This window comes from Sipha flava, unplaced genomic scaffold, assembly GCF_003268045.1.
Source record: "Sipha flava isolate LNK unplaced genomic scaffold, YSA_version1 3_pilon_pilon, whole genome shotgun sequence".
Classification (NCBI taxonomy): Eukaryota; Metazoa; Arthropoda; class Insecta; order Hemiptera; family Aphididae; genus Sipha; species Sipha flava.
The window spans coordinates 3,009,866-3,033,533 of NW_020273108.1; the positions used below are offsets into that span (position 1 = coordinate 3,009,866).

General features: G+C 28.4%; 1 protein-coding gene across 2 annotated transcripts in view; it reads left to right on the plus strand.

Annotated features, from left to right (window-relative positions):
* LOC112688658 overlaps positions 1 to 17,373 on the plus strand; it is a 41,168-nt gene extending 23,795 nt beyond the window's left edge. For both annotated transcript variants that reach the window (XM_025561965.1, XM_025561964.1), the window contains exons 3-7: positions 12,488 to 12,604; positions 12,711 to 12,875; positions 13,007 to 13,104; positions 14,565 to 14,733; positions 16,415 to 17,373. In XM_025561965.1, coding sequence (XP_025417750.1) covers positions 12,488 to 12,604; positions 12,711 to 12,875; positions 13,007 to 13,104; positions 14,565 to 14,733; positions 16,415 to 16,731 — 866 coding nt within the window. In that variant the 3' untranslated portion in view covers positions 16,732 to 17,373. The remainder of the gene's footprint in view (positions 1 to 12,487; positions 12,605 to 12,710; positions 12,876 to 13,006; positions 13,105 to 14,564; positions 14,734 to 16,414) is intronic.
* The last annotated feature ends 6,295 nt before the right edge of the window (positions 17,374 to 23,668 follow it).

Below are 23,668 nucleotides of genomic sequence, written 5' to 3' on the forward strand. Positions count from 1 at the left end.
CAATTTTTCTATTTATAAATATTGTGATGAAATCACTGTTATCAATCGGCCTATCGCGACATTAAATATGTTCAATTTTCAAACTCCGAGTTATCTAATCCTGTGTCACTGCATCTATTAGTAATTTTATGTTACAAGGCATTTTATGTTACATTTTATTTTAAGAATAAAAGATAGACGCATTAAATTAAAAACAAAAAATCTAAGTAATTTTATTTAACCAAAATAACAGCGGCCCACCGGGGCATGCCCCGGTGCACTGGTGGCCTAGCCCAACCTTGTCCGCAGCTAAATGCAGCTTTATTATCTACATATTATTATACAAAATTATTAATTTTCTAACATTATGTTAGATTAGCGAAAATTGAAAATTAAGATTTAAAAAAAAAAATTTATAGTAATAGATATAACCAGCTGTTTTGTACTTATTTTAAAACAAGGTATGTTAAATATCAGAAGTGGCACTGTCCCTTCTTATTTAATCCATTTCCCTCTCTTGCACCCCCCCCCCCCCCATTTTACGCCTATGATTCCAAGTATTAACTATTTGTATGATTAGACTAATAAATCAAGCTGTTATTATATATATATAGCTAAACTTTCTATTTATAAAATATTTGTAGAAGTTCCCATTTTGTTATCAATCATTCCATATTTTTATTTTTGTTTTGTTATTTATATTTTTTTCTCATTCTTCACAATTACATATTTTTTGACTATTTATTTTTGTGACAGATTATAAAAATAGAAATTTAATTTAAAAAAATAAAATAAAAAACTTATTATACTTTAGTTATATAAGAAAACATATATTTATTACTAACCATATATTTCTTCAACTACATATTATATAAATTTATACAATTGATGAATATTTTCCAGTTTTGATTTTTTAATATGGCTCGGAAACTAAAATTTAAAATAAAAATAAGAAATTTAAGTTTATGAATCGTGTTAATCCATTAATTCCAAAATATTATGGATGTTAATAAATAAAATGTAATTTAAAATTAAGCTCTATATTAACTAATACTTAATTAAAATGAACCTCATTTAATTTAAAAACTAAATTTGAAATATATATTCGAAGTTTATATTATTGAAATTAAAAAACTATTTATATAACATTTTTAAATATTAATTATCGAAAAAAATAATTTGATGTGATGAATATCGAGTTGATGCATCAAAATGAATTGTTAAAACTATTTAAAGTAACTAAAATAAAATATGTTTTTCCGAACAAAATAATAATAATAAAACACTATACAAAAATATTTGAATAAAACACGAGTTAAAACCCTTATTATTTATGTATACTTTTTATTGATTTGTTTTTATTTTTCTAGACGTATTTATGAAAATATATAGTATAAACAATATAGGTCATTATAAAAATATTTTTTTGTTCGGAAAACATTTAAATTATTGTATTTTTTGTAAATTTAATTTACAGTAACATGCCCGTCCATTTTAATTTATTACATAACATCTACCAATTGTCAATCATTTTTAGTATGATTTTGTTTTGAAATTATACATTGAAAGAAATATAATTAGTTTTGAATTTTAAATAAAAACGTTTGAAAAAGCTTGTACAACTTTGAGTATTTATTCTTAAAAATAAACTTTTGAACTCGTACAAATTTATTTAAATCAATCAAAAATATTTATGTAAGAAAAAAACATATATTCTTTAAAAACATAAAACTATTTATTTATTCATTCAAAATATTAATTTTAATTGGAGTGACAACTTTCATAAGCAAATTGATTATTCCTTACGTAAAAACCGTTTATAATTGTTTTTTTCATTCAAAATTAGTTTAATACCAATTCGATGTTTGGTATATTCGCTCACGGCTACTAATTACAAGCACATCATTCTGTTTAATATATTAATTACAGTAGTAAATATTACAAATATTTATATTTATAATTAAAAATAAATCATTATTAAGAGATTTTACGCTATTTTTTATTTATTTTATTTATTTATTGTACATTTATTTTTTAATTTACATTTCTCACTATATATTTATTTTTAAAAGTTATACCGTATTGTTGGATCCGCAATTTTTTTGGATTTTGTCCACACAACAGTGTCCTATATCGTATAACTCGTTATCTTTTAATAAAATCTTTGCTCTCGGTAAACATTATTACTTCTTCCTTTTATTGGAATAAATTGGACGACCACACCAACACACATCGTTCATCAATCAAACATGTATCACAGTCTTGTCACGATCAGAACAATGACGGCCATAGTACACCTGCAGTGTTTTATTAATATCAAGTCATAAGATTTAGAACAATACACAGAGATCGATGGTGTGACTTAATCTGATAGCGCAGATTTCACGTTTTATTATTTTATAATAATGAACATAGGCGGACCCAGAGTTTTATATTTGAGTGTGCCCTATCATTTTTTGGTTATTTTTTTAAAAATATAAAAGGGAGGCTATAAACATGTACGTGTAAACTGTGTTATAATTTAAATTCTAAAAATAAAGGCTTCGTTAATGATGTAAAATAACGATTGGTAAAAAATACACATAATTATTATTTCAGACTTATTCTGAACACTTGCAGTATTACTTACAAAAAACTAAAATTTCATTAATATGTATGTACATATATTCTTAATTGTAACTATTCGATTTTTTTTATTCACATTAGGGTGTGCCAAGGCACACCCAGCACACCCCGTAGAGCCGCCTATGATAACGAATAAGCTCTGCAATGTAGGTTCATCGTTTACACGTCTAAGCTCCACCTGCACACTTGGAACAGTAAAAAAATTTAAAAAATAAACATTTTCCTAATACTGTTATTAGAATAATAAGAACAATTATTGCAATAATATTCATTGTCAAACTCAATGCAGCTGATGGCAAAAATGTTCCCGTAAAGCAACACCGAGACCCAGACAATATAATTAACCTAACGATAATCATAAACATCATTCTACTGTAAATGTAAAATTATTATATTTTTTATATTACCATTAATTATTGAAAACATACTAGTCTTTATAATCATCGGTATTATGCATATATGCGTACCTGTCAGGCTTGTATACTCAATTATATATCATACACACGGGCATGGATTCTGGTTCTGTTTCCCCACTAAATGGTCGTTTATTTGTTGTCAATAACGATTTACGTCTGAAACATAATTTATAAATACGTTCGTTACAATGTGCACGGTGTACGCTCGTACATGCAACAGTGTAGACGCAACGCGTCGACACACACGTGGATATTTTTGCTTGTATTCTAAATTAATTTAATCTATGCAACGAACCCAGCCATATCAAATTTATACATACCGGTGACGTACTTGAATGAAATATATTTTTTTTTTTTATCAAATTTGAAACCTTAGTATGTTGTCATGAAATTTTTTTATCTTCATGTGGTGCAAGTTATATAAACATAATATATTGAATTACACCGGAACCATAACAATAATTTCAACGTTGTTCGATACGGGTTTTTCGTTAAATTGAATACTGTTGTTTTCTTCTTAGCATACTTAGCTTTTCTATGATTCCTATAATAGCGGTCCTCATATAATTTATACTTAAGTTATGATTTTCACGTGACGTTTACAATTCTCAGTAGAATTATAGACGTTGCAACCGTGTGGCATTTGATACATTTCGTAATATTACTGATATACACGATAAGTGTACCACCCGAGTGGTTCTAGTATTACCTGTGCACTCGACGTAAAAAGGAGTTTACGTTAAATGCCCACCGCAGTGATAATTAACTTGATCAAATTTTATATAATATAATATGTACATCGAAGACCGCACGGTATCACTTGATTGATTATTATTAATAACACGATAGATGTTCGCGTTTAATCGCGTCGACCTTGGCTGTTTCGTGAGAAAACCCCCTTTGTACACTGCCAATTCATTGTACTAGAACTGCAACACAATTGCAGAATATACATGACGAATTTATATTCGCTTCTATAGAATTTTGATGTGCGTTTTGACAAAGATAATAATACGGTTTTGACTCTATCTATATTCTTTCAAATTAATACTACGGTTTGATTAGTTCACGATCACGGCTAGAACGTCGAAGAATGAACATTCTTCGCCGAACAACCGCCCCAGGAGGGAGATGATGATAAGTCGAATAGGATTCACATGACAGTTAATAATAACCAATTCATTTTTAAGTCTACATTTATCGTTTGGCTGTGAAACGCCATACGGCTACGCCTCCTTACTAATAGTTCATAACAGCTATTATGGATGTTGCAATCGACTTTTTTTCACGACGAATTCTCAATATAAGGCTATTCTAATTTATATCATATAGAATAAATTTCTTTTGTATACAATTTCGTAGTTTTTTCTCTCTCAAAACTTCAATATTAATATTATAATACTCGATGCGATTTTCCAGTTCAACTATTTATACTGAATGCTGATGCTGTATTCGTGCTTATTGTTCTTGAATCTTATTTGTTATTGATAGTAGTGCCGTTGTCAGATAAGGGCAACGAGTCTATTGTAGGAAAATTTAAAGGGGACCCCTTTAAAATGCAAATTGATTAGAAATGCTTGATATTAGTATATTATTTCTAAACTATTTTTTTTTTATGACATATTAACAAATTTAAATAAATAAAATTAACTTCAATTTATATTTGAACGCTATTATTCAGGCTATATTTCTAGTTACTTTAATTTCTAAATAGTTATAACTATAATATACTCGTATTATGGTTATTGCCGGAATGTGAAGAATGACAAAATACTATCCAAAATGTTATGTTTTGCATAGAAATTCGTTATTCTCAAGAGGCAAGTATCGACGCGACAACTTCCAAATTCTTATAACGCTGCTTATAATATATTTAGGAATAAATTTAATTTGTTTTAACTAAGTTAACTGATTAAACATTGTTGAAAAGTTAATAAATGTGTAATTCATTATATCGATGCATTTATATGACCGTGATTGGTTAAAGTTTGAAAAACTATATTTACCAATATTCTACAAACCTGGTGTGTATTTTTTTTATCATATAGTTTTGATGATTGAAGGGCCACCGAATTAATTTGCCTCAGGCTCCTAAAAATCCTTTTGATTGAAAGTACGGTAAAATGTACATTCGAATCGATATTGAACTCGTTCAACCAGACTGTACAATTTTTAGAGTTACTAATCATTGTTCTATTCACATAATACGATCACGTGAGCTAATACACAGACGAAATAATTCGTTTAATATGGTTGCAATATCACCACATATAATCGTGATCAAACAATCAAAACGACCAAGACTACTATAACAGCATATGAAAACGGGAATGACAGGTATAACTACAATAGTAGCTGAGAAAATCATGTGCATCATAATAGAAACTGTTTCGAAAGAGACGGCGAAAAATTAACATTCGTTCGTGTTAACATTTCAAGAACAATCGAAAATGAAAAAAATACCGTTACGGTCCCGTAGATAAACCCAAAGACAAATATTACCTATATATCCTACACGCAAATAACAGTATAATTACATTTTTCATTTTATTTTTTTATTATTTTTCAAAATAAGATACGCCAGGCTTCACAAACAGCATTGATGTTATCGTTATGAAATGTGTGGTTTACAGTAAATCGATAATTTCGAACGTTCGTGTTTAAGTTTGACCGTGTTATATTGCACCGTGTGCACGTTTATTGGAAACTTTATTGGAAAGTTTTATATTTTATTTGCAAACGTGGTTGTATTCTAACGAAACGTGGGATACGTTATGGCGATGAGATTATAATAAATCCAAAGCAGTGAAGTTTAGGAAAAAAATTGAAATCAAACGCATTGTAAATTATACGTTTGCAAATAATACAAAAAAAAAAAAAAACAACTTAACCATTCCTAGCCCTATGATAATGACACGCCGTTTTCATTTATTCGCGTCACGACATGTCGGACGCACCGATTCGACGGAGATCGTGTGCAAGTATGCGTGCACACACCATTTGTCTATTTCCGATATTCCACGTATAAGCGAACGATCGGGGGTGGCAATCGGGTGTGTAATATGACTGTGTGTCCCAGTCGTAATGAGCTCTGCAGCAATAGCGATTCGATTTGTGCTCAATTATCTGTTACGTTATGCACTTGAAAACAAATCGCGAAAATCAGCCGCGTTCATCGTTTAAGTGCCGACCAGACCTCATATCACATTGTTCTTATTATTATTATTCGTCTGTTATTCATCAAACATTCTACATGTGCCGATCGCGTCGACAACCACCACTCGATTTCTGCATTCGACTCGACTTCTTCGCCTTCTACTAACATTATATTTGATAGTATTTTGCATATCAGAATTGTATGCTAACAAAGCAGTCAAACATCTATTTAAAACAACACATAACGCATTACAGCATTTACATTACCGGTAGTTTTTTTTAATAAAACTATTAAATTTTCATTACAAAAACGTTTCTGTCGAACGAAATAACTTTTTACTGTTATTTAAAAATCGCATAACGATATTTGTATTCCAAAGCTATCAAAAGTACGGTGAAGTAAAGTTTTAGAAAGTTTTGTGACAAAAAAATAATTAAAATCAATTTATTCATGTAAGCGTATGTACACATTATCATAATCCATCTACAGTGAAATATAATATTATTAATATGATTTGTCACTGTACGAGTATACAATATATTTTAATAGTTTTATTTTTATTTATTTTTTTTTGCATGGTTTATTAGCTTACAATAGTTTAAATAACTCAAACTTGCGTTTCAGTTGTGAACATTTTTTTTTTATATATATATACACTTTAAATTGTTGTGAAAGTGTGGTATCGTTAATCCATAGTCCTATGTGTTCGCTGTGAGCTCGGCTTTCTTGATGAAATCTGTTCTTTTTTTATCTTGCCCCTGGCCAAAAGCTTTTTTGGGTGAAATATTATTTATATTTGATTTTGTCGAGACGTTCTGATAAGTGAGACATTACGCAAAGACACGTTTCACACCTGGGTTCGGACTGCTTACGCATCACACGAGAATGTGTGAGTCAAGTTTGTCCATTGCGTACTCTGGTGCCGTGGTCTCCTCGTGTCACGTAAGCTTCATTAGTGGGTCTGACCATTTTTTTTAATCCATGGTTGTATTAGCTTATTATTATTGTTTCTGTTAGTTTCGGTTTTTTCCATCGATTTCACACAGAGAATGGCATTTGATTTTTAGAGCAAAAAACGAATTATTGCAATTGCATTTCGTTTTGACGAATTATTTTCCGAACGAGATCGCGAAACTGAGTTCCAACCGCTTGCAATAACGTATACGCGTGACCCGTCGATGAATATCGACCACAGCAATGCGATTTTCAACGCCGTAACACGTGGTCATCATCCGAGCGGTTCGACCGTTGTATAAAAAGTTCGGTCACGCGATCCGCTGACATCGTGTACCGACGGTTACTCTCGAAGACGCCACTGCTGTTACGCGTTCACATGACGTGTGCATTACTAATTCATATGTTTCATAACCGTTATCGTGTTTTTGGGGGCGGAGGAGCATCCCGGGTCTCGATTCCCCAGAAAAAAAAAAAAAAATTTAAAAAATCATAAATAGCTTATAATATATACAGTGAAAGAGAATATTAAGTTATATCATGTGGTCGACAATAACTCTTCATTTGTATTTATAATAATAATAAAATAATATAGTTATTGATTCATGCCTTATAAGTATTTTTTATAATATTAAAAAATCATTAATCATTAATTAAATGTTTTAGAAAAATATAAACAACTTCCCAAAAAAAAAAATTATTTTCTTGTGAAATAAATACATATGAAATAAATGATCGAAAAATTATTAAATTCCGCTCCCCTCTGAAAAAATGTGTAGGCACACCCTTTAGTATACAAATATAGTATAAGATATAATATACATTAGTATTAAATAAAAGTAGCGACTACTTGTTCGGCTCGTCGCTATGCAAATCGTGCGAAATCGGGATCAAATATAGGGTTTATTTTCATAGTTGAATTTATTATATAATTAGATAGGTTAAACGTTATTATTATTATATCGAGTTGTAGGTTAAAATTTGTAATCATTTTTGAAAATATATATATATATATATATATGATTTTGTGTTTTTGTAATATTTTATTAAACAAAATTGTTTCAATTATTAGCTGATTTATACAGTGATGTGTTTTCTATATTTTAGGTTTAATAACATTTTTTTGACCAAAAATCTTGAATTGATTTTTAACTTCAATAACTTTTCCAAGAGCAAAGAGAACACAAATCGTACCATGGATAGTTGAAACATAAAATTTTCCAGTGCTTTTTTTTTTTTTTTGATGTGTTTCGTATTGAAACGACCAAACCTGCAAACGAACTACGCGCAATGTACGTTTCTCCACGGTTTCGAAAATCGTGTGTACCCGAACCTACTCTAATGTTACGACAGTTGTATGGAAAAACGTGTCCAGCGATCTACCGTGATGGTTTCCGATGTTTTTGATTTCCCGCGCGTTTATTGCGCTGGAAAATAATAGCCCGTGCGAACACGGTCGTACGTCCACAGTCCGCGACACCAACGATAATGATAGCAGTAATTCTTAAGCGGTTGCAATTGCCTCCGACTGTTTATCGGAAACAGTTTAAAATAATAATTACATATATTCGAATGGTGATGCGAAATGTAATCCAAACCATTATTTTCGTACCGACCGCCGCGTCTTGGAATGTAAAACGGCATTTAAATGTAAATATTCTCGTAAAGTGAAATATTTTCACTGCAACAGGTATAATGGCGATGTCGTGCAAGGTTACGAAATTAAAAATAAAAAAAGATTAATTAAAAAAATGTCAAACATTGTTGAATACTAACATGTGTATTGTGTACATCTACTCGTAACGTACATTGTGTGTACCCGTCAAATATTTATTTATGTGCTCGCACCGGAATTCTGTACAAATACTAAACTACACATAACGGTATTGTAATTTAATAGTTACATTTCGCGTACGGATATGGTTTTAAATGTATTGTTGACATAATCGATTCAATAGAGTTTTTACCATTTAATGATAATTCGTATGGTTAGAACATTATATAGTGCGTAATTGTATAGTTAACGAAAACTCATCTAAAAAATATAATATTATTTTACCAAAAAGAGATATATCACTATTTTATAACCTTGCATTTAACATAACTTAATGGGTTTCAACAGGAGTGTTTAATAATTTGTTATTATTGTTATTAAAGTATGTGGAGTATGTAGAGAGGATAAAATATTGTTTGTTATACAATTTGTGTAACATACCTAGTTGAAATATTTATGATTCATCATATCAAACACATAAGTAATATGAATAGTGAGGAATTCCACTACAAAATTAACTCATCTAGTTGTATAAAAATAGAAGCCTACACAAAAAGTTAAAACTTTATATTTTTCTCTTACAAAAAAAAAAAAAAAATCTTAAACCTGCTTACGATTGATCATAAAATTATCATTAGTTTAATATTGGATTTGCATGGCATACGTATCGGTTTTTCAGATTTCCAACCCAATTGAATGTATTTTTACCACTTAATAATAATTTACTATTTGTATGAACATACAAGGGATTACAGTTCCTACAGATATTATGCATAGCGTACTAATACTCATTTATCAAAGAATTATTCTGTACATAATGATACATGTTTACAGATACACCAATAATATTATTATAGTTATTAATCTATATATATATATATATATGAGTACTTAATAAAATACAAATAAAACCCTTTTACTGTTAAATGTACAAACCAATTTTTCTGTATATTTAAATACATTTTTGTAAATATTTTAAATTTATAGTTTTACTGATATTTATACTTGTGATCAGATTTTAGAATTTTTGAGAATTTTTAATTAATTGAACGATATTTTTTTTTTTCCTAAAATGTATACATAACTTAAACAAATAAAATAAAAAAATTTTAAATATTATTTTTGGTTCAGTAAATATAGAGTATTATTAAATACATTTAAAGATCTAAAAATGAAACATACATAGTCTATATAATTCTCACTTGTTAATTTTAAAAAAAATTAACACCAATATTTATTAAAACCTTACATTTGATTTTATAAATAAACATGTGTAATAAGTTTTTAATAAAACTGCAGTACCGCTGGCGGTTCCTTTTATAAAATTAAAATTAATTGTGAACAATATACTTTAATAATCTATTGATCACATGGTGTTGATAAAAAAATGTTGAACACTAAAAAGAAATATTACGTATATCACATACGGTTTAATCAAAATCACTTTTCACATTGTTCTGAGAACGTATTCGAACACTTATTGAAAAGCGGCAAAACATCTTACATGACAGCTGAAAATACAATTCTTTTATTTTTGGAATAATTTAATTTAAAACTTCTTTTAAAATCGTAAATTTTTACACTAAAATACGTGACTTGTATAAATAGAAAAATTCTATTGAAAATCTATGCCCTATTCTTAAATTGAACAATATTCATATTTCCAACGTTATTTAAATGCATTCGTATAAACGAATTCTGTTTGAATATTTTCAACAATAGATTTCCCATACGAAATATTCTCCAGTCTCTGACAAAAAAAAAAAAAATAAAGGAATATACGAATATATGTTTAACTGATTACTGTTATAGATTCAATTATTCAATTTTTAATTTTTTTTTAGTACCTGTTATTGTCTTGAAACATTTTCCAATGGTTATTTTTCATTGTTTTTGTAATTCTAAACTATATTTCATTAACTGTTTGCGTTCACTACAAGATTATTATATTTTCCTATGAAGTAAAACGTATCACAGCTATAATAAGGTTTTATTGCGGTCATCGCACATCCTCATTTCCTCGTTTAATTAACAAACTCCGCGTCAATTAACAAATCGAATCTTGCTACATTATGATCAAAAGAAAAATAATATTTTTAGGTATTTTTTCTAACTGATTAACTATTAATTATAAGATGTATATAAATATACGAGTATCATATGAAGTAAAGTATTTCATCATCAAATTATTTTCATCTAACATATTTATTTATTTATTGAATAATATATTTATTGGTTATTAATATTTTTACGCTATTCAATTTTGTTCGTAAACGATTACTTAATTGGACATTATTAACTGTGTAATTCTTCATGAATTAATTATTTTAACATCGTTTCACATATGATGATTTGAAAATCTAATTCTTGGAAATAACGATAACGATGTATATTAACAAATAGGATATGACATATACAAATTTGTATTATTATAGTAATTGTAATTAGTTGTAATAATTTGTTATTTGACATATAATATAAAAGCTTCAACATTTTAATTGAAAACTTAATTTTATATAATATGTTATATTAAACGTTTTCACGCGTGTAAATTAATTTTAAATGTGTACAAAATGGAAAAAAAGTATTATACATTTTTCATTATTGTCGATTTGCTATTATTAAAAATACTCCCGACTTAGGAAAGAAAATTATAATGCATGACAGAACTTCAAAACACTTTTATTAGATTTTATTTTATTTATAAATGGGTGTATTATTATTATATTTCAAATGTATTATAAACTGTTATATTATATATTAAAAAATACTGACGCTGTACACATATGTACAATATAAATCATAGTTTGATGGAGTAATAAAATATATATAATTTCAAATCTCTTTAAAATATAGAGAGGTGTATTAATTTTACGAAACTTCAATTCTAAAATACTTATTTATTATAAACTTATATAAAATTGAAATAAAATTGTTGAATATACAATAATTTTCTCAAAACTGAAAATATAATAATATTATGGATTCATCTCCGTATTTATACATTGTACGTTTATTTTAATTAGTCATTAACCTGGTTATTCCTTGGTGTAATCTAAATGAATACTTAATGCTAGTGTTCCGCATGAAATATAATTTAGTTAGTAATTTAAATTATATACTGTCCAAGCCTTGGCAAGAGAGAAGGTGATCGTTGTATATGACCCTAATGCAATAACTGGTATAAAAATAAAAAATGTGTCTTATGATAAAAATTACACTAATCTATATTTATATTGTTTTTTAACATATCACATTAACTGGATTTGAGCTATTTGATAAAAATGTACTCGCATTGTTATAAAGTGGACTTAGAAATAATACATTTTTAAATAAAACACGTAGATACTAGGAAATGTCTACGTGACTTATATAATTTTACTATTTTGAAATAATTATATTTTCTTTTCGTGTACGATAATATTATATTATTTGATCACCTAGTGTTTTTATTAGTATTTTGTAAATAAAATATTCGTGGATAGTATAATTTACGTTTTACATTCACGAAATCATTATTAAAACGGTTATTTTTTTTTTTGCTCTAATTCCTGACTTCGTTGTTTATGCTATGATTTACAGGCGATATTGCAACTTCTGGAATGGATCGTGGTTATTTTGGGCCGTGGCAGATGTGCAAACAATCGTATTACGGCCGAACAAAGTGCGGAGACTCGATATCCAGGTTTCATCCTGTTGGTAAGCACCGACAACGTGTTGTTGTAGTGGTTTCCTATCATACGCGAGTTGTGGAATTCTCGCCGATGAAGTATTTTAATAACCGTTGTTTGGTGTTTGTCGACAGAAACGGTAAGGATAGCCGGATATTTTGCCATCACGGGCACGCTGAGCCTGGCGATATTTTGCATCCTGAGCATAGTGCAATTGGCCATGGTGGTATCCAAGGAAAAAGTTGTAATTGCCTACAGCAAAACCGTGGTCACCAAGCTGGTGTTCGCATTCGCAGCAAGTAAATATACCAAGCGGACATTATTATTTTTGTTAACTTATCTTGTACTCAAAGACATAGACGTGTGTGGTAATCTCGCACCATAATGTATTCGTCGACGCGAACTAATCCGTTGTCTTTCTTGTGTGCAGCTCTGTTGGCGATCATCGCAGCTGGTTTATTCGCTCTGCAGACAGACGACAAAGATAACAGCTACCAGGTGACCAGGGGAGAATCGTTCTATATGCAGGTACACAAATCAACTAATTGCAAACATTTCAATACGCTCTGCTATACACGTGTTCGTGCAGTTGAAGCAACTGTACGATAAATATCTAGGAGAAAAATAAAAACTCAATACTCGTATATGTATTATATTACCATAACCTGATTCGTAAAAACAATCCCATTATTATTTATATTCAACCTTTTATTAAGTTTATATATATATGTTAATAGATACTATGTACGTTAGCATTATTATTGGTACAATAATAGAAAATATACGATTACGTATTAAAATAAATATACCCCAGGCTAATCAATCCAACATAATAAAAATTAATTTTATGAAATTTACATTTTTGCTGTAATGTGCGAACAAAGATAAATTAAAAAAAAAATAAATAAATGAAATTTACTAATTGAAAACTATTCGTATATTATATATTTTTTCAACGTAGTATATATATTTACAATATACTCGTAAGTTGTAGATTTTTATTCGTTAATCGAATAGCTTACTTACGTGTTTAGTCACCGTAAGAAAACATCTATTTATCATATGAATAAAAATAATATTATATGAAATATTATATGAATAAAATAAGCATTTTCTTTTTTAAAAATGTTCTCAAAATGTTTATTACATTTAATCAGTTACGTTTTATTTGTATAACTAATTAACTGTTCGAATACTTGATTTGATAAAATATAATGCTATCACAATAAAAAAATTATTTTTTTTTTTTGAGTTTAAATTATATGTATCAATACTTATATTTTCATAAAATAACGGTTTTTCACACAATTTAAATGTTTTTAAAAATAGAACATTAATTTCTTCAATGTCTCTCAAATATTAATTACTATTCCAATACCTTTAATGTATATTGTTGATATCATTCAATGTTTTTTTTCTGTTTGAATATGATATCTTGGCAAACACATGACGAAAATAAATATAAGCATATAATTTTATTACAATTTTATTTATTAATGCCATCCAGCTATTTAATTCCTAGTTTTCACTGTTCGGTTAGAGCTAATTAAAACGGTATTAGTGGGAAACCATAAAATATAATATAAATACATATAATGTCTTATAAATTTACTATGCATTGTTCTTCAAGGAATTTTACCACGAAGAACGGTTTTATTTAATGTCCTAAATAGAACGAGATCTTTTTACAAGCTTCAAATTCAACATTAACATTTGTGTGTACACAGTATATTATTGCTGTTGTTCAAATTGCCTTTCTAATCTTACTCGTTCTTTTATTACTTCATATTTATATACATTATACACATCAATAATGGTATGAATACCGGTATAAAAGTGTGTAAGTAATAAACACAATACCTTAATTGTTATTTTTTTTTTTTTTTTTTTTTATGAGAACAGATGAACCCCAAACATTATCTTTTGTTGAAAACATGATATATTTTACAGTTTGTATATAATTAACTGACAACATTTTTACTTCACAGATTGGTTTAATTGTACTGAACTTTTTACTATTCGTGGCTGCAATATATGATTTGATATTTTCTCGTCGCCTGGGCGGTGACCCGACCATCAGTCATCGAGATCCGTCTGGTGTCGAAGCCACCACATTCAATAACCCTGCTTTCAAAGAGAAAAGGTCAATGAATCCGAGTGAGTAAATTATAATGTATTATCATGAAATGTATCTTTTCGAAACATATGTTTTCCTAATGGTGTTTTTTTTTTTCTAACAATTTTAACAATAAATATTAAATTATACGTATGGAGATTACGCATCGACACTCGTAAAATGTTTTCATCTACTTTCAAAGCGAAGACAACAAATGTGTTTTGAGGTAGTTGACTAATGCATTTTTATCAATTATTATATCACGATTACTTCATGCGTGTGGTATATCACCACACTGCTTAACATTTTCTATTTTTTTTTTCCTATTGATATTACTTACCTTTTTCGAAACTGAACAACGAAAACTTTAATTTTTTAACATAAAATACAATTAAAATTCACAATATATTGTTTTACTGTACACCAAAACAGATGTGAGAGCACACGCATTTTTAATTGATGTAAAATTATTTAATAAATTAAGGAAAGAAAAACATAACCCACTTATTTAGAATATCACGTCATTTTTATTGATAAAAATATCAAATTATTTTGATACATTTTACATATGCATACATTAAAATTTAATAATTTTAACTACATTGTTTCTCAAACGTCAAAAATAAATAAATTCATATTCCGTTATTGTGAGAAAAATTGAACGAATATCATTGAATACCTTTATCTTACCAAATCACCCGTCAACGACCATCGAAGCCCGAGTTGTAATACTACATTTTTTAACAAAATTATAAAACTTGAATTAAGATTTTGAAAGTCGGCTTCTGAGATTTCTGACGTATGTGTAGTAGTTCCTTTGGGATCAACTGCTACATGCTGAGTATGCGTGTATATTATGAGATTTAAGCACATGGACGTGTCTAGAATTTGTATACAGATGTGACCAACAATAATACAACGGAAGATACGTGATGACCGGGAGATAAGAAATTACAACAATGAAAAAGTCACTTTTTAGCGCTTTAGAATGCACTTGGAAACACTAAAATAAGTACTACAATAAGAAAATATTTGGAGTACGATTTTCACTCGGCTCTGAAAGAATTTCAACTAACATAAATATGCAGACCAATCAAGTTCAAATAAAAGGTCGTGTCCATACTATGAATCCGATGATGAGTAGCAATGCAATGACTATGATGTTAAAAATAAATAAATTATTAAAAACAAATGGAATGTCCGATGTGATCGGAATTGACAATCAAATAGGATCGTCTTTATCATCAGTACCGGCCCGATAAATTTTATGGCTCGGTGCAAAATTTTGTAGGGTCCTTCATATATTTATTTTATTTACTCTATGTTTTTATATAATTTTATTAACCTTACGATCTTTGGTACAGTCTTGATTTTTGTAGATTACAACAATAAATACCCCTTTCCAGCGTTAATATTATTATGAGATTATTTGTGGATAAATTTATATTCATGATACATAGCATGCTGAATCCGGTGCAACAGCAATACTTCCCCTCCCCACAGGACCGGCACTGTTTATCTCATTCGATAAATTTCCAATTCAAACTTTACATCTAAGAGTTCTGCGAGGGGTTTTTTCGCGGGTATTGCCCCCCACGTCCATTAACAATCGTCTGTGACCGAACACAATGCCTTTCATCGTCTATGCCACACGACGGTCGAAAATCCTTCGTGCATCTTTCGATTCCGATCGAGATAATTGATATTTTCGCTGGGTTTCAGGAGGAGGTGGTGGTAGCGGCGGCAAGATATCGGTGACGGACGCCAGCGGCAAACCGTACCTGAGCGGCGCGACCAACGGCAGCACGATGTCGATGACCACCACGTTGAGCTCGAACGGGTCGTCCATCACACCGGTGATCCGCAGCCCTCTGCGGTCGAGCCTGAAAAAACCTCGACCGACCAACGGGACCGGCGGCGGTGGCGGCGGCAACGGGCTGGGCATTCAGAATCCCGGGTTCAGCGGCACGTCGCCCACCCTGTCGCGCAACGGCAGCGTGAAAAAGGTCCGCATACAGACGCAGAGCACGGCCGTGTGAACGCAACCGCGGCCGAGTGTTGCGACTTGAGCGATTACGACCGCGTAACCGGTAAACGGTTACCCGTCCAACCGCCGTAATCGATCGAATCCGCCGCGACCGGTCGCCGAGAAATCCGTGTACGCGGTTCTCGTCGAACGTTTTCCACCTCGGGGTTCTCATCACGCGATCTGTCACCGCTACAGTAATGATAATAATTATCAATACATAATATCGTATCAATATAATATACAATATAATTGTTAACGATAATTACGACGATAATAATTACAAGGCGTATTGTCGCTACGATAACAATACGCACACGCACGCGCGCATTTGAATAGGAAAAAATAAAACATAAAATTACGGCACTCGCGAACGCGCCGATACGCTCGCACGCACATTTTCTTATTTGCACGCACCGGTTTTTATTATTGTTATTATTATTATTATTATTATTATTATTATTATTATTATTTTTATTATTATTATTATTATTATTTTGTTTCGTTAGTCGTATTATCGATAGTTTGTTATTTAATCAAAAAAATTGTTTTTGGTTAATTTTTTTTTTTTTTACACCTAAAATATTACATGTGTATAATAAGTATATATATACGAACGTGCGTGTGTACGTGTATGCGTGTAGTTTTGTAAAAATGTTGGTCCGAAGAATTAGTGCGGTGTAAAAAAAATATATTATAACATCTAAGACTATTTTTAACATACATTTTATTTCTCTTCACTTGAATTCTTCCAGAATAACCGTTTCGTTACTTTTCGCCTTTATTTCAGTCTTTATTCATTCTTTATTTCAGGGTTTTTTGTTGTTTCATTTCGTTTTTATTTACTTAAGAAATTATGACTTGACAAGACAGATGTATCGTTTTATGGACACGCACCACTGCAGCACTCTTCTCTGCGTTTTCGTAACGTCCGTACTCGCAAACGTGCAAGACACGTTTAACGTTACGGACATATTGTTTAGTTAAGTTTCCTTCGAGAAAACATCATATGTGAATTACAAAAAGAAAATCTTTTCACGTTTTCATCGAAGCACTTTTATAATCTTTTAAATTGATAACACTTATTTGTATTCGTGTACCATTTGCCACGCATAATACTTCGTTTCAATAAGTTCTCAAATATTGTACTTGGCGTATGAATCAATTGAAACATTTAAACAGTATAAATTGCACACATGTATATATTTTATGTATAATAATAATAAAAATAATTATATAAATGTAATGTTATGTTATAAACGTCCTATCGAATAGGATAAAACTTCAATGAGTTCAACTTATAATGTTACTGTAGTGTATTTTGCGATTTAATGACATACATATAATTATATTATTATAATATGTCATCGTCTAAATAAAAGTAAATAGATCTCGCATAGTGATGTATTTTATATTTTTTTTTATCCTTGTACACAATCAAAAAAAAAAATATATATATATATATATAAAAATGTTAATATGAAACCACAACAAATTAATAATTATAAAAATATTACCTTGACACGAAACTTTGTTTAAAATAAAATAAAATATAAATAAACTATTTTTTATTGAATAACAAAACATTTTCAGCAATTTTCAAATTACTTCTTTTTACACTTTGTAACATATGTATACTTACTGATACTTAAATTTCGTACTAAATGTATTCAACATTTACATTTACACATTAACTTTAAGTAGTTTACCATTAAATTATAATTGTATATGTGTCATATTCACTATATTCCAATATTCTTTTATGATAACAAAATAAGATAAGCGACTTATGTTTATTATTTTTGTCATCATTTTGACGGGGTAATATTTTCTTTAAACTATTTTTTTGGTTCGCAGTCAGCTCACCAATTTCAATAACACAATAATTAATTAAAAATTCTCGTGAGATTTCTATATATATAATTTAATAATATTTAAATAAACATTCATTTTATTATAAATTTCAGTATTTCAATAGTTATCAATTTTTACAAAAAATGTGTTTATTCATTATTGCTTTGTTATATTATCAGTTCTTTATTAGAATTGTTTAGCTTTAACAGTATAATCGTGATTTATGAAAGATTAACTTAATATGTCGCATGAACAAATTTAAAGAATTAGCGAAATACTTAGGTACTGAGAAACCTAAAAAATAATTTTTGTAAAATACCTATATTTATAATAAGTTACATGTATATTGAATTTATCATTAAGATAACTATTCAATTTTGTAATCACTTTTATAATTAAATCACAAATTTTGTAAGTTATATAAGCTAATAGATAATTGAAGTCAGGTGCATTCGAGTTCTCATATTGAGGTCATATATAGTAGTAACCATTAAAAGTTATTGGAAAATTTGTTACTTTTATAACGATTAAATTATAATGAGATTTATGAAAAAACAATTAACGTTAAAATGTATTTATTTTTTTCTAATTATAATTTATATTCAAGAAATATGTATACCGTCCATGTATGAGCAATTACAAAAGTAGGAATTTGTGATCTGTTTACAGAGTGATTTGAGCGTGCAATAAATTGTTGATTGAATGTTATATAAAATTATTTTACAATATTGTTATCAATATAAATATCGGCTTATTGAATAAGTTTTAAGTTTTTTTTTTTGTTACGATTACGATTTCTTTTCTAATTAAAAATTTTATTTTATTGTATTATTAATAACTATACGAAATACTAATTGTTTTTTATTCATTATTTATTATAGTTCAAATGTATTATAAACTGTTATATTATATATTATAAAATACTGTCGCTGTACACAATTACTATTATGTAATATTATGTACAGTATAAACCATAGTTTGATGAAGTAATAAAATATTTATAATTTCATTTCTGTATACATTATATTTGTTTAAACTTATCACTTACACCTGCTTAGCACTTCTGTGAGATAAAATTACTGAACCTAACACTTACGATTTGTTAAAATACTTTTGGGATACCACCTTAAGAATAATGATAACATTTGGTTATTTCCTTATTTGTTATTAAAACCTATGAAAAAAATTGTAATTGTTAATTTCAATCTGAAATAAACTACGTAGAACACATTATTTTTCAGTTTTTTTCGTTCAAACAAAAAAAACACATTTAATGCTTTATGCTGAATTTTATGAGATTAGAAATTGGACACAAAAAGAAGTTAGAAAGACTGTTATAGAACTATCTTCAAAGTTACTAGTTTCCTTAAGCGTATACAAATATGTGTAACTTTTGTTTTTAAGATTTGAAATTTGAATATGCGATTAATTTTAGTTAGAAGAAAGTATTTCTAAAATATCCGTAATTCTTTAATAAACTATGTCAACTTGATAAATCAATATTCAAGATATTATGATTTATACCTATATGTAATAATTTTAAAAATAACATACTTACATTTATTTTTAGAATCTATGTTCTACTTTTGATTCATTAAATGTCTAATGCACCTTTTGTTCATATATCGTTAATAACAATAGTACCATACTAATTTATTATATTTATTTTCAACCAAGTACATAATCTTTGAATTTACAATAACGTGCATGTTAACACAAACATTTAATCCGTTTCTGCTTTCAAATAATACATTAATCATTATATCATGAACTGTTAACTTTTAAATTACTATTTGAACTTATGTATCCACTATAATATGTATATTATACATACATGTATTCATAACTAAATTATTGAACATATTCTATTTAGTTATATTATAATATATTAATGTAAAGTAGTTACACAAAAATATTTCAAATAACTTAAAATCAATACAATGTAAACTGTAAATTACTATAAACAAGAAAAAAAGAGAAAAATATTATAAAACCTGTAGTAAACATAAATGTGGACTCTTATATTGAAAAAAAATCTAATTAGTATATTATGCGTCTGGTCGTAAGAATTGTTGCATTTTAAGCTTTCTTGTAATTTAACGAAACTGGAATAATATTACGAGATAAGTTGTACAATGGTCTGAAAATGTCAATAAATATGTATTGCATGTATTTAGATTAGAAAGAAAAAGCAATTAATAATTATATAATTATTAACTATATCACGACTTAACTTAATTTAACCTTAATCATAATATTAAGTAGAGCCCCACTCTCATATTTTTCAAAATTCTAATGCCAAGTGTATACGTTCAGTGTTGATGTTATGCATGTAAACAACTTTTTCGCAGTCATCAGAAATTTGCTTTAAAAAATATAATGCAACTGTTTTTGCTAGTTAATATCTTTTAATATGAAAATATCTAATTCTCACACTTAAGTGGTTAAAATTAAATATTAAAAATGCTAGTTTATGTATAGTGACATTTCTATGCGCTTAATTATCGCTAATTATTGCTTTTGAAATATGATAATAGTTTAAAATATGGTATTTACGATAGCAGGTAAATATTTATCGATTATTGTATAATGTAACATATTTTTATATCAAAGAATAATTAATCCGTGAAATTTATATAGCTGTACTTGGTAGAAAATAAAATTTCCATAAATTATCTCTAATATTATCTGAATGGCGATAAATAACATATTAAAATATTTCATGAAGGTAAAACTCAACATAGTAGCAAGTTATTTCAAAACAATTAAATTAATTTTTAAATGATACAATTATATAATAAGTATGTAAATGATAAATTACATTTAAAATAAAAGATCTACATTACAAAAATAAAAAATAAATGTCACAAAATTGTTGTAAGAAACATTATTAACATACACAACTTTTAAACTAAGTATAAACAATTTTCATTAAAATTCTAGATATTGAAAAAAATATAACTTACAGATAAGATAAGATGTGTATCTATAACAATCAAATCCAAGGTTATGAAATAGACCGAACAACTAGAGTATTCATTAGAAAACAATTGCAACTAAAATTTTTTAAAATTGTATAAACGTTACAAATGTGAATAGACTAATATTAAGTTAAATTTTCACCTTTTCACTAGTTTTATTATCTATAGAACGATTATTGATGTCAGATATAATTTTTATTGTCTTACGTGTCTAAAAAAATAAAATGTAAAGTATTAAATTAAAAAATAATTATACGTAGGGCTAGGATTTTAATGCTCCAAATAGTTTTAATTTTTTTTTTTTTTTTTATTGTTACAGCATCAACATTATGGTTATTAGCTTATAAGATTATATAGTTATGTACATAAGGGGGTTTTCACAATGGTGTTTAAGGGGAAAAGTTTTAATTGTAATCGTATAAATATGTAGTCAACATTTAAACTAAAAACCTTTTTTATATACGAATGAAAATGAAACACATTTTTAAAAATTTTAAAAGTAACGGTGTCACGGTACTTCATACAATTATGCTAACAACAGTGTGAAATGTATTCTTAATTCTTTTGAGGTACGAGTGGCATGTGCTGTTATAAAAATAATGCAATATTTGAGATAACATACGAAAAACTGAGATATCTAAGTGCAGTAATACACCCGTTGTTTTGTCGTCGCGTGCGCCTCGAAGAGATCGTACACATCAGTAGCCCAATGATTCCCAACTCAACACTAGGGGACCACTACTATACTACTACACTATAATAATAAATAATATTATTATCCCTCTCCTCCCCCCGGAACACTTATTTTTTTTCTACTTTTATAATTCATAATTAGTATGTACATAATAAAATCAGATAATTATTCATCATAATACTTGTATGTTATTTATATGTTTACAATATACACTGTATATGAATAAAATATAAATTGCTATCGACTGCAAAGTATATCTGGCTGTCAGCCACTAACATATGGTGAACATTGGAAAATTACGTACACTAGCCGTAAATAATATGAATTACAATTTCGTTGATTTTTTCAACGTTTTAAAATTAAAATATTAAAAATATTGAAAAAAAATTCTTTGACATCACGGACCAATTGAGATGAGATCACGAACCACCTGTTTGAAACCACTGAGTTAGCTCAATGAAAAACAATACAAACAGGTACTGTCCTAGCTGCAATTCAAACATTTGCATGCATAACGTAATTATGCTTTATCTTCAGTTGTTCAATAACAATGACCAACGGGTGGTAACTTCAGTTGTATCTTACGAGCTTTTATGATTATTATTGCGTTTAATAGATTATAACACTAACGGATATCCGTTTACAACAATGGTTTTCGATTTCAACGCGGGCAGCTCTACGTTGTTCGATTGAAATCGTCGATACAATCTAATAACGATACACTCGTTAAAGTGCATTTCAGTTACGCACAAAGAGACACTTTGTGTATACAATGTACACTGTACATCATTGCGTAACATGAAGTCAAAAATTAACAACGATAAGCTTTATGAAGTCGTAGAACTCGATCACGTTTATCGATAAGATAGCGTACGTAAGGTATGTCAAGATATCTTGAACACATGCAATATACGATAATTTTCCTTTTATCGTCGGGTATTCAGTGTCTTATTTTTTTCGTATTTCTTCATCTCATTTCGGTTATTGCTTATAGTTTTGATTTTAGATCTTAGACATCCAATTCATACTACTCGATAAAGTAAAACTAAAACGATTTTATATTTGCACTCTTGCATTTTTCAAACTTACAAAACGATGCAAGTTTTATTAAAGCAGCTGCTTTTTGACTAAAGTGGGATGGGTGTTGAATGATAAAAAAAATTTAATAAATAATTTACACGTCTGACATAAAATATAAAGTTACATATTATTTTGTTTGAACTCGCTGATTTTAATATTTATTCTGAATCTAAAATTTAGACTTGTGGTGAGTACTCGATATACATAACTGCTTCATTGGAGAATAAACTTCGCTTCGCCACTGGTATAATACATACTACTTTGTACTTCATTTTGCTTAAATACAATGAAAAATAATACAAGAAGTAACAGCGATTGACAACTTTCTATTTCAACCATTA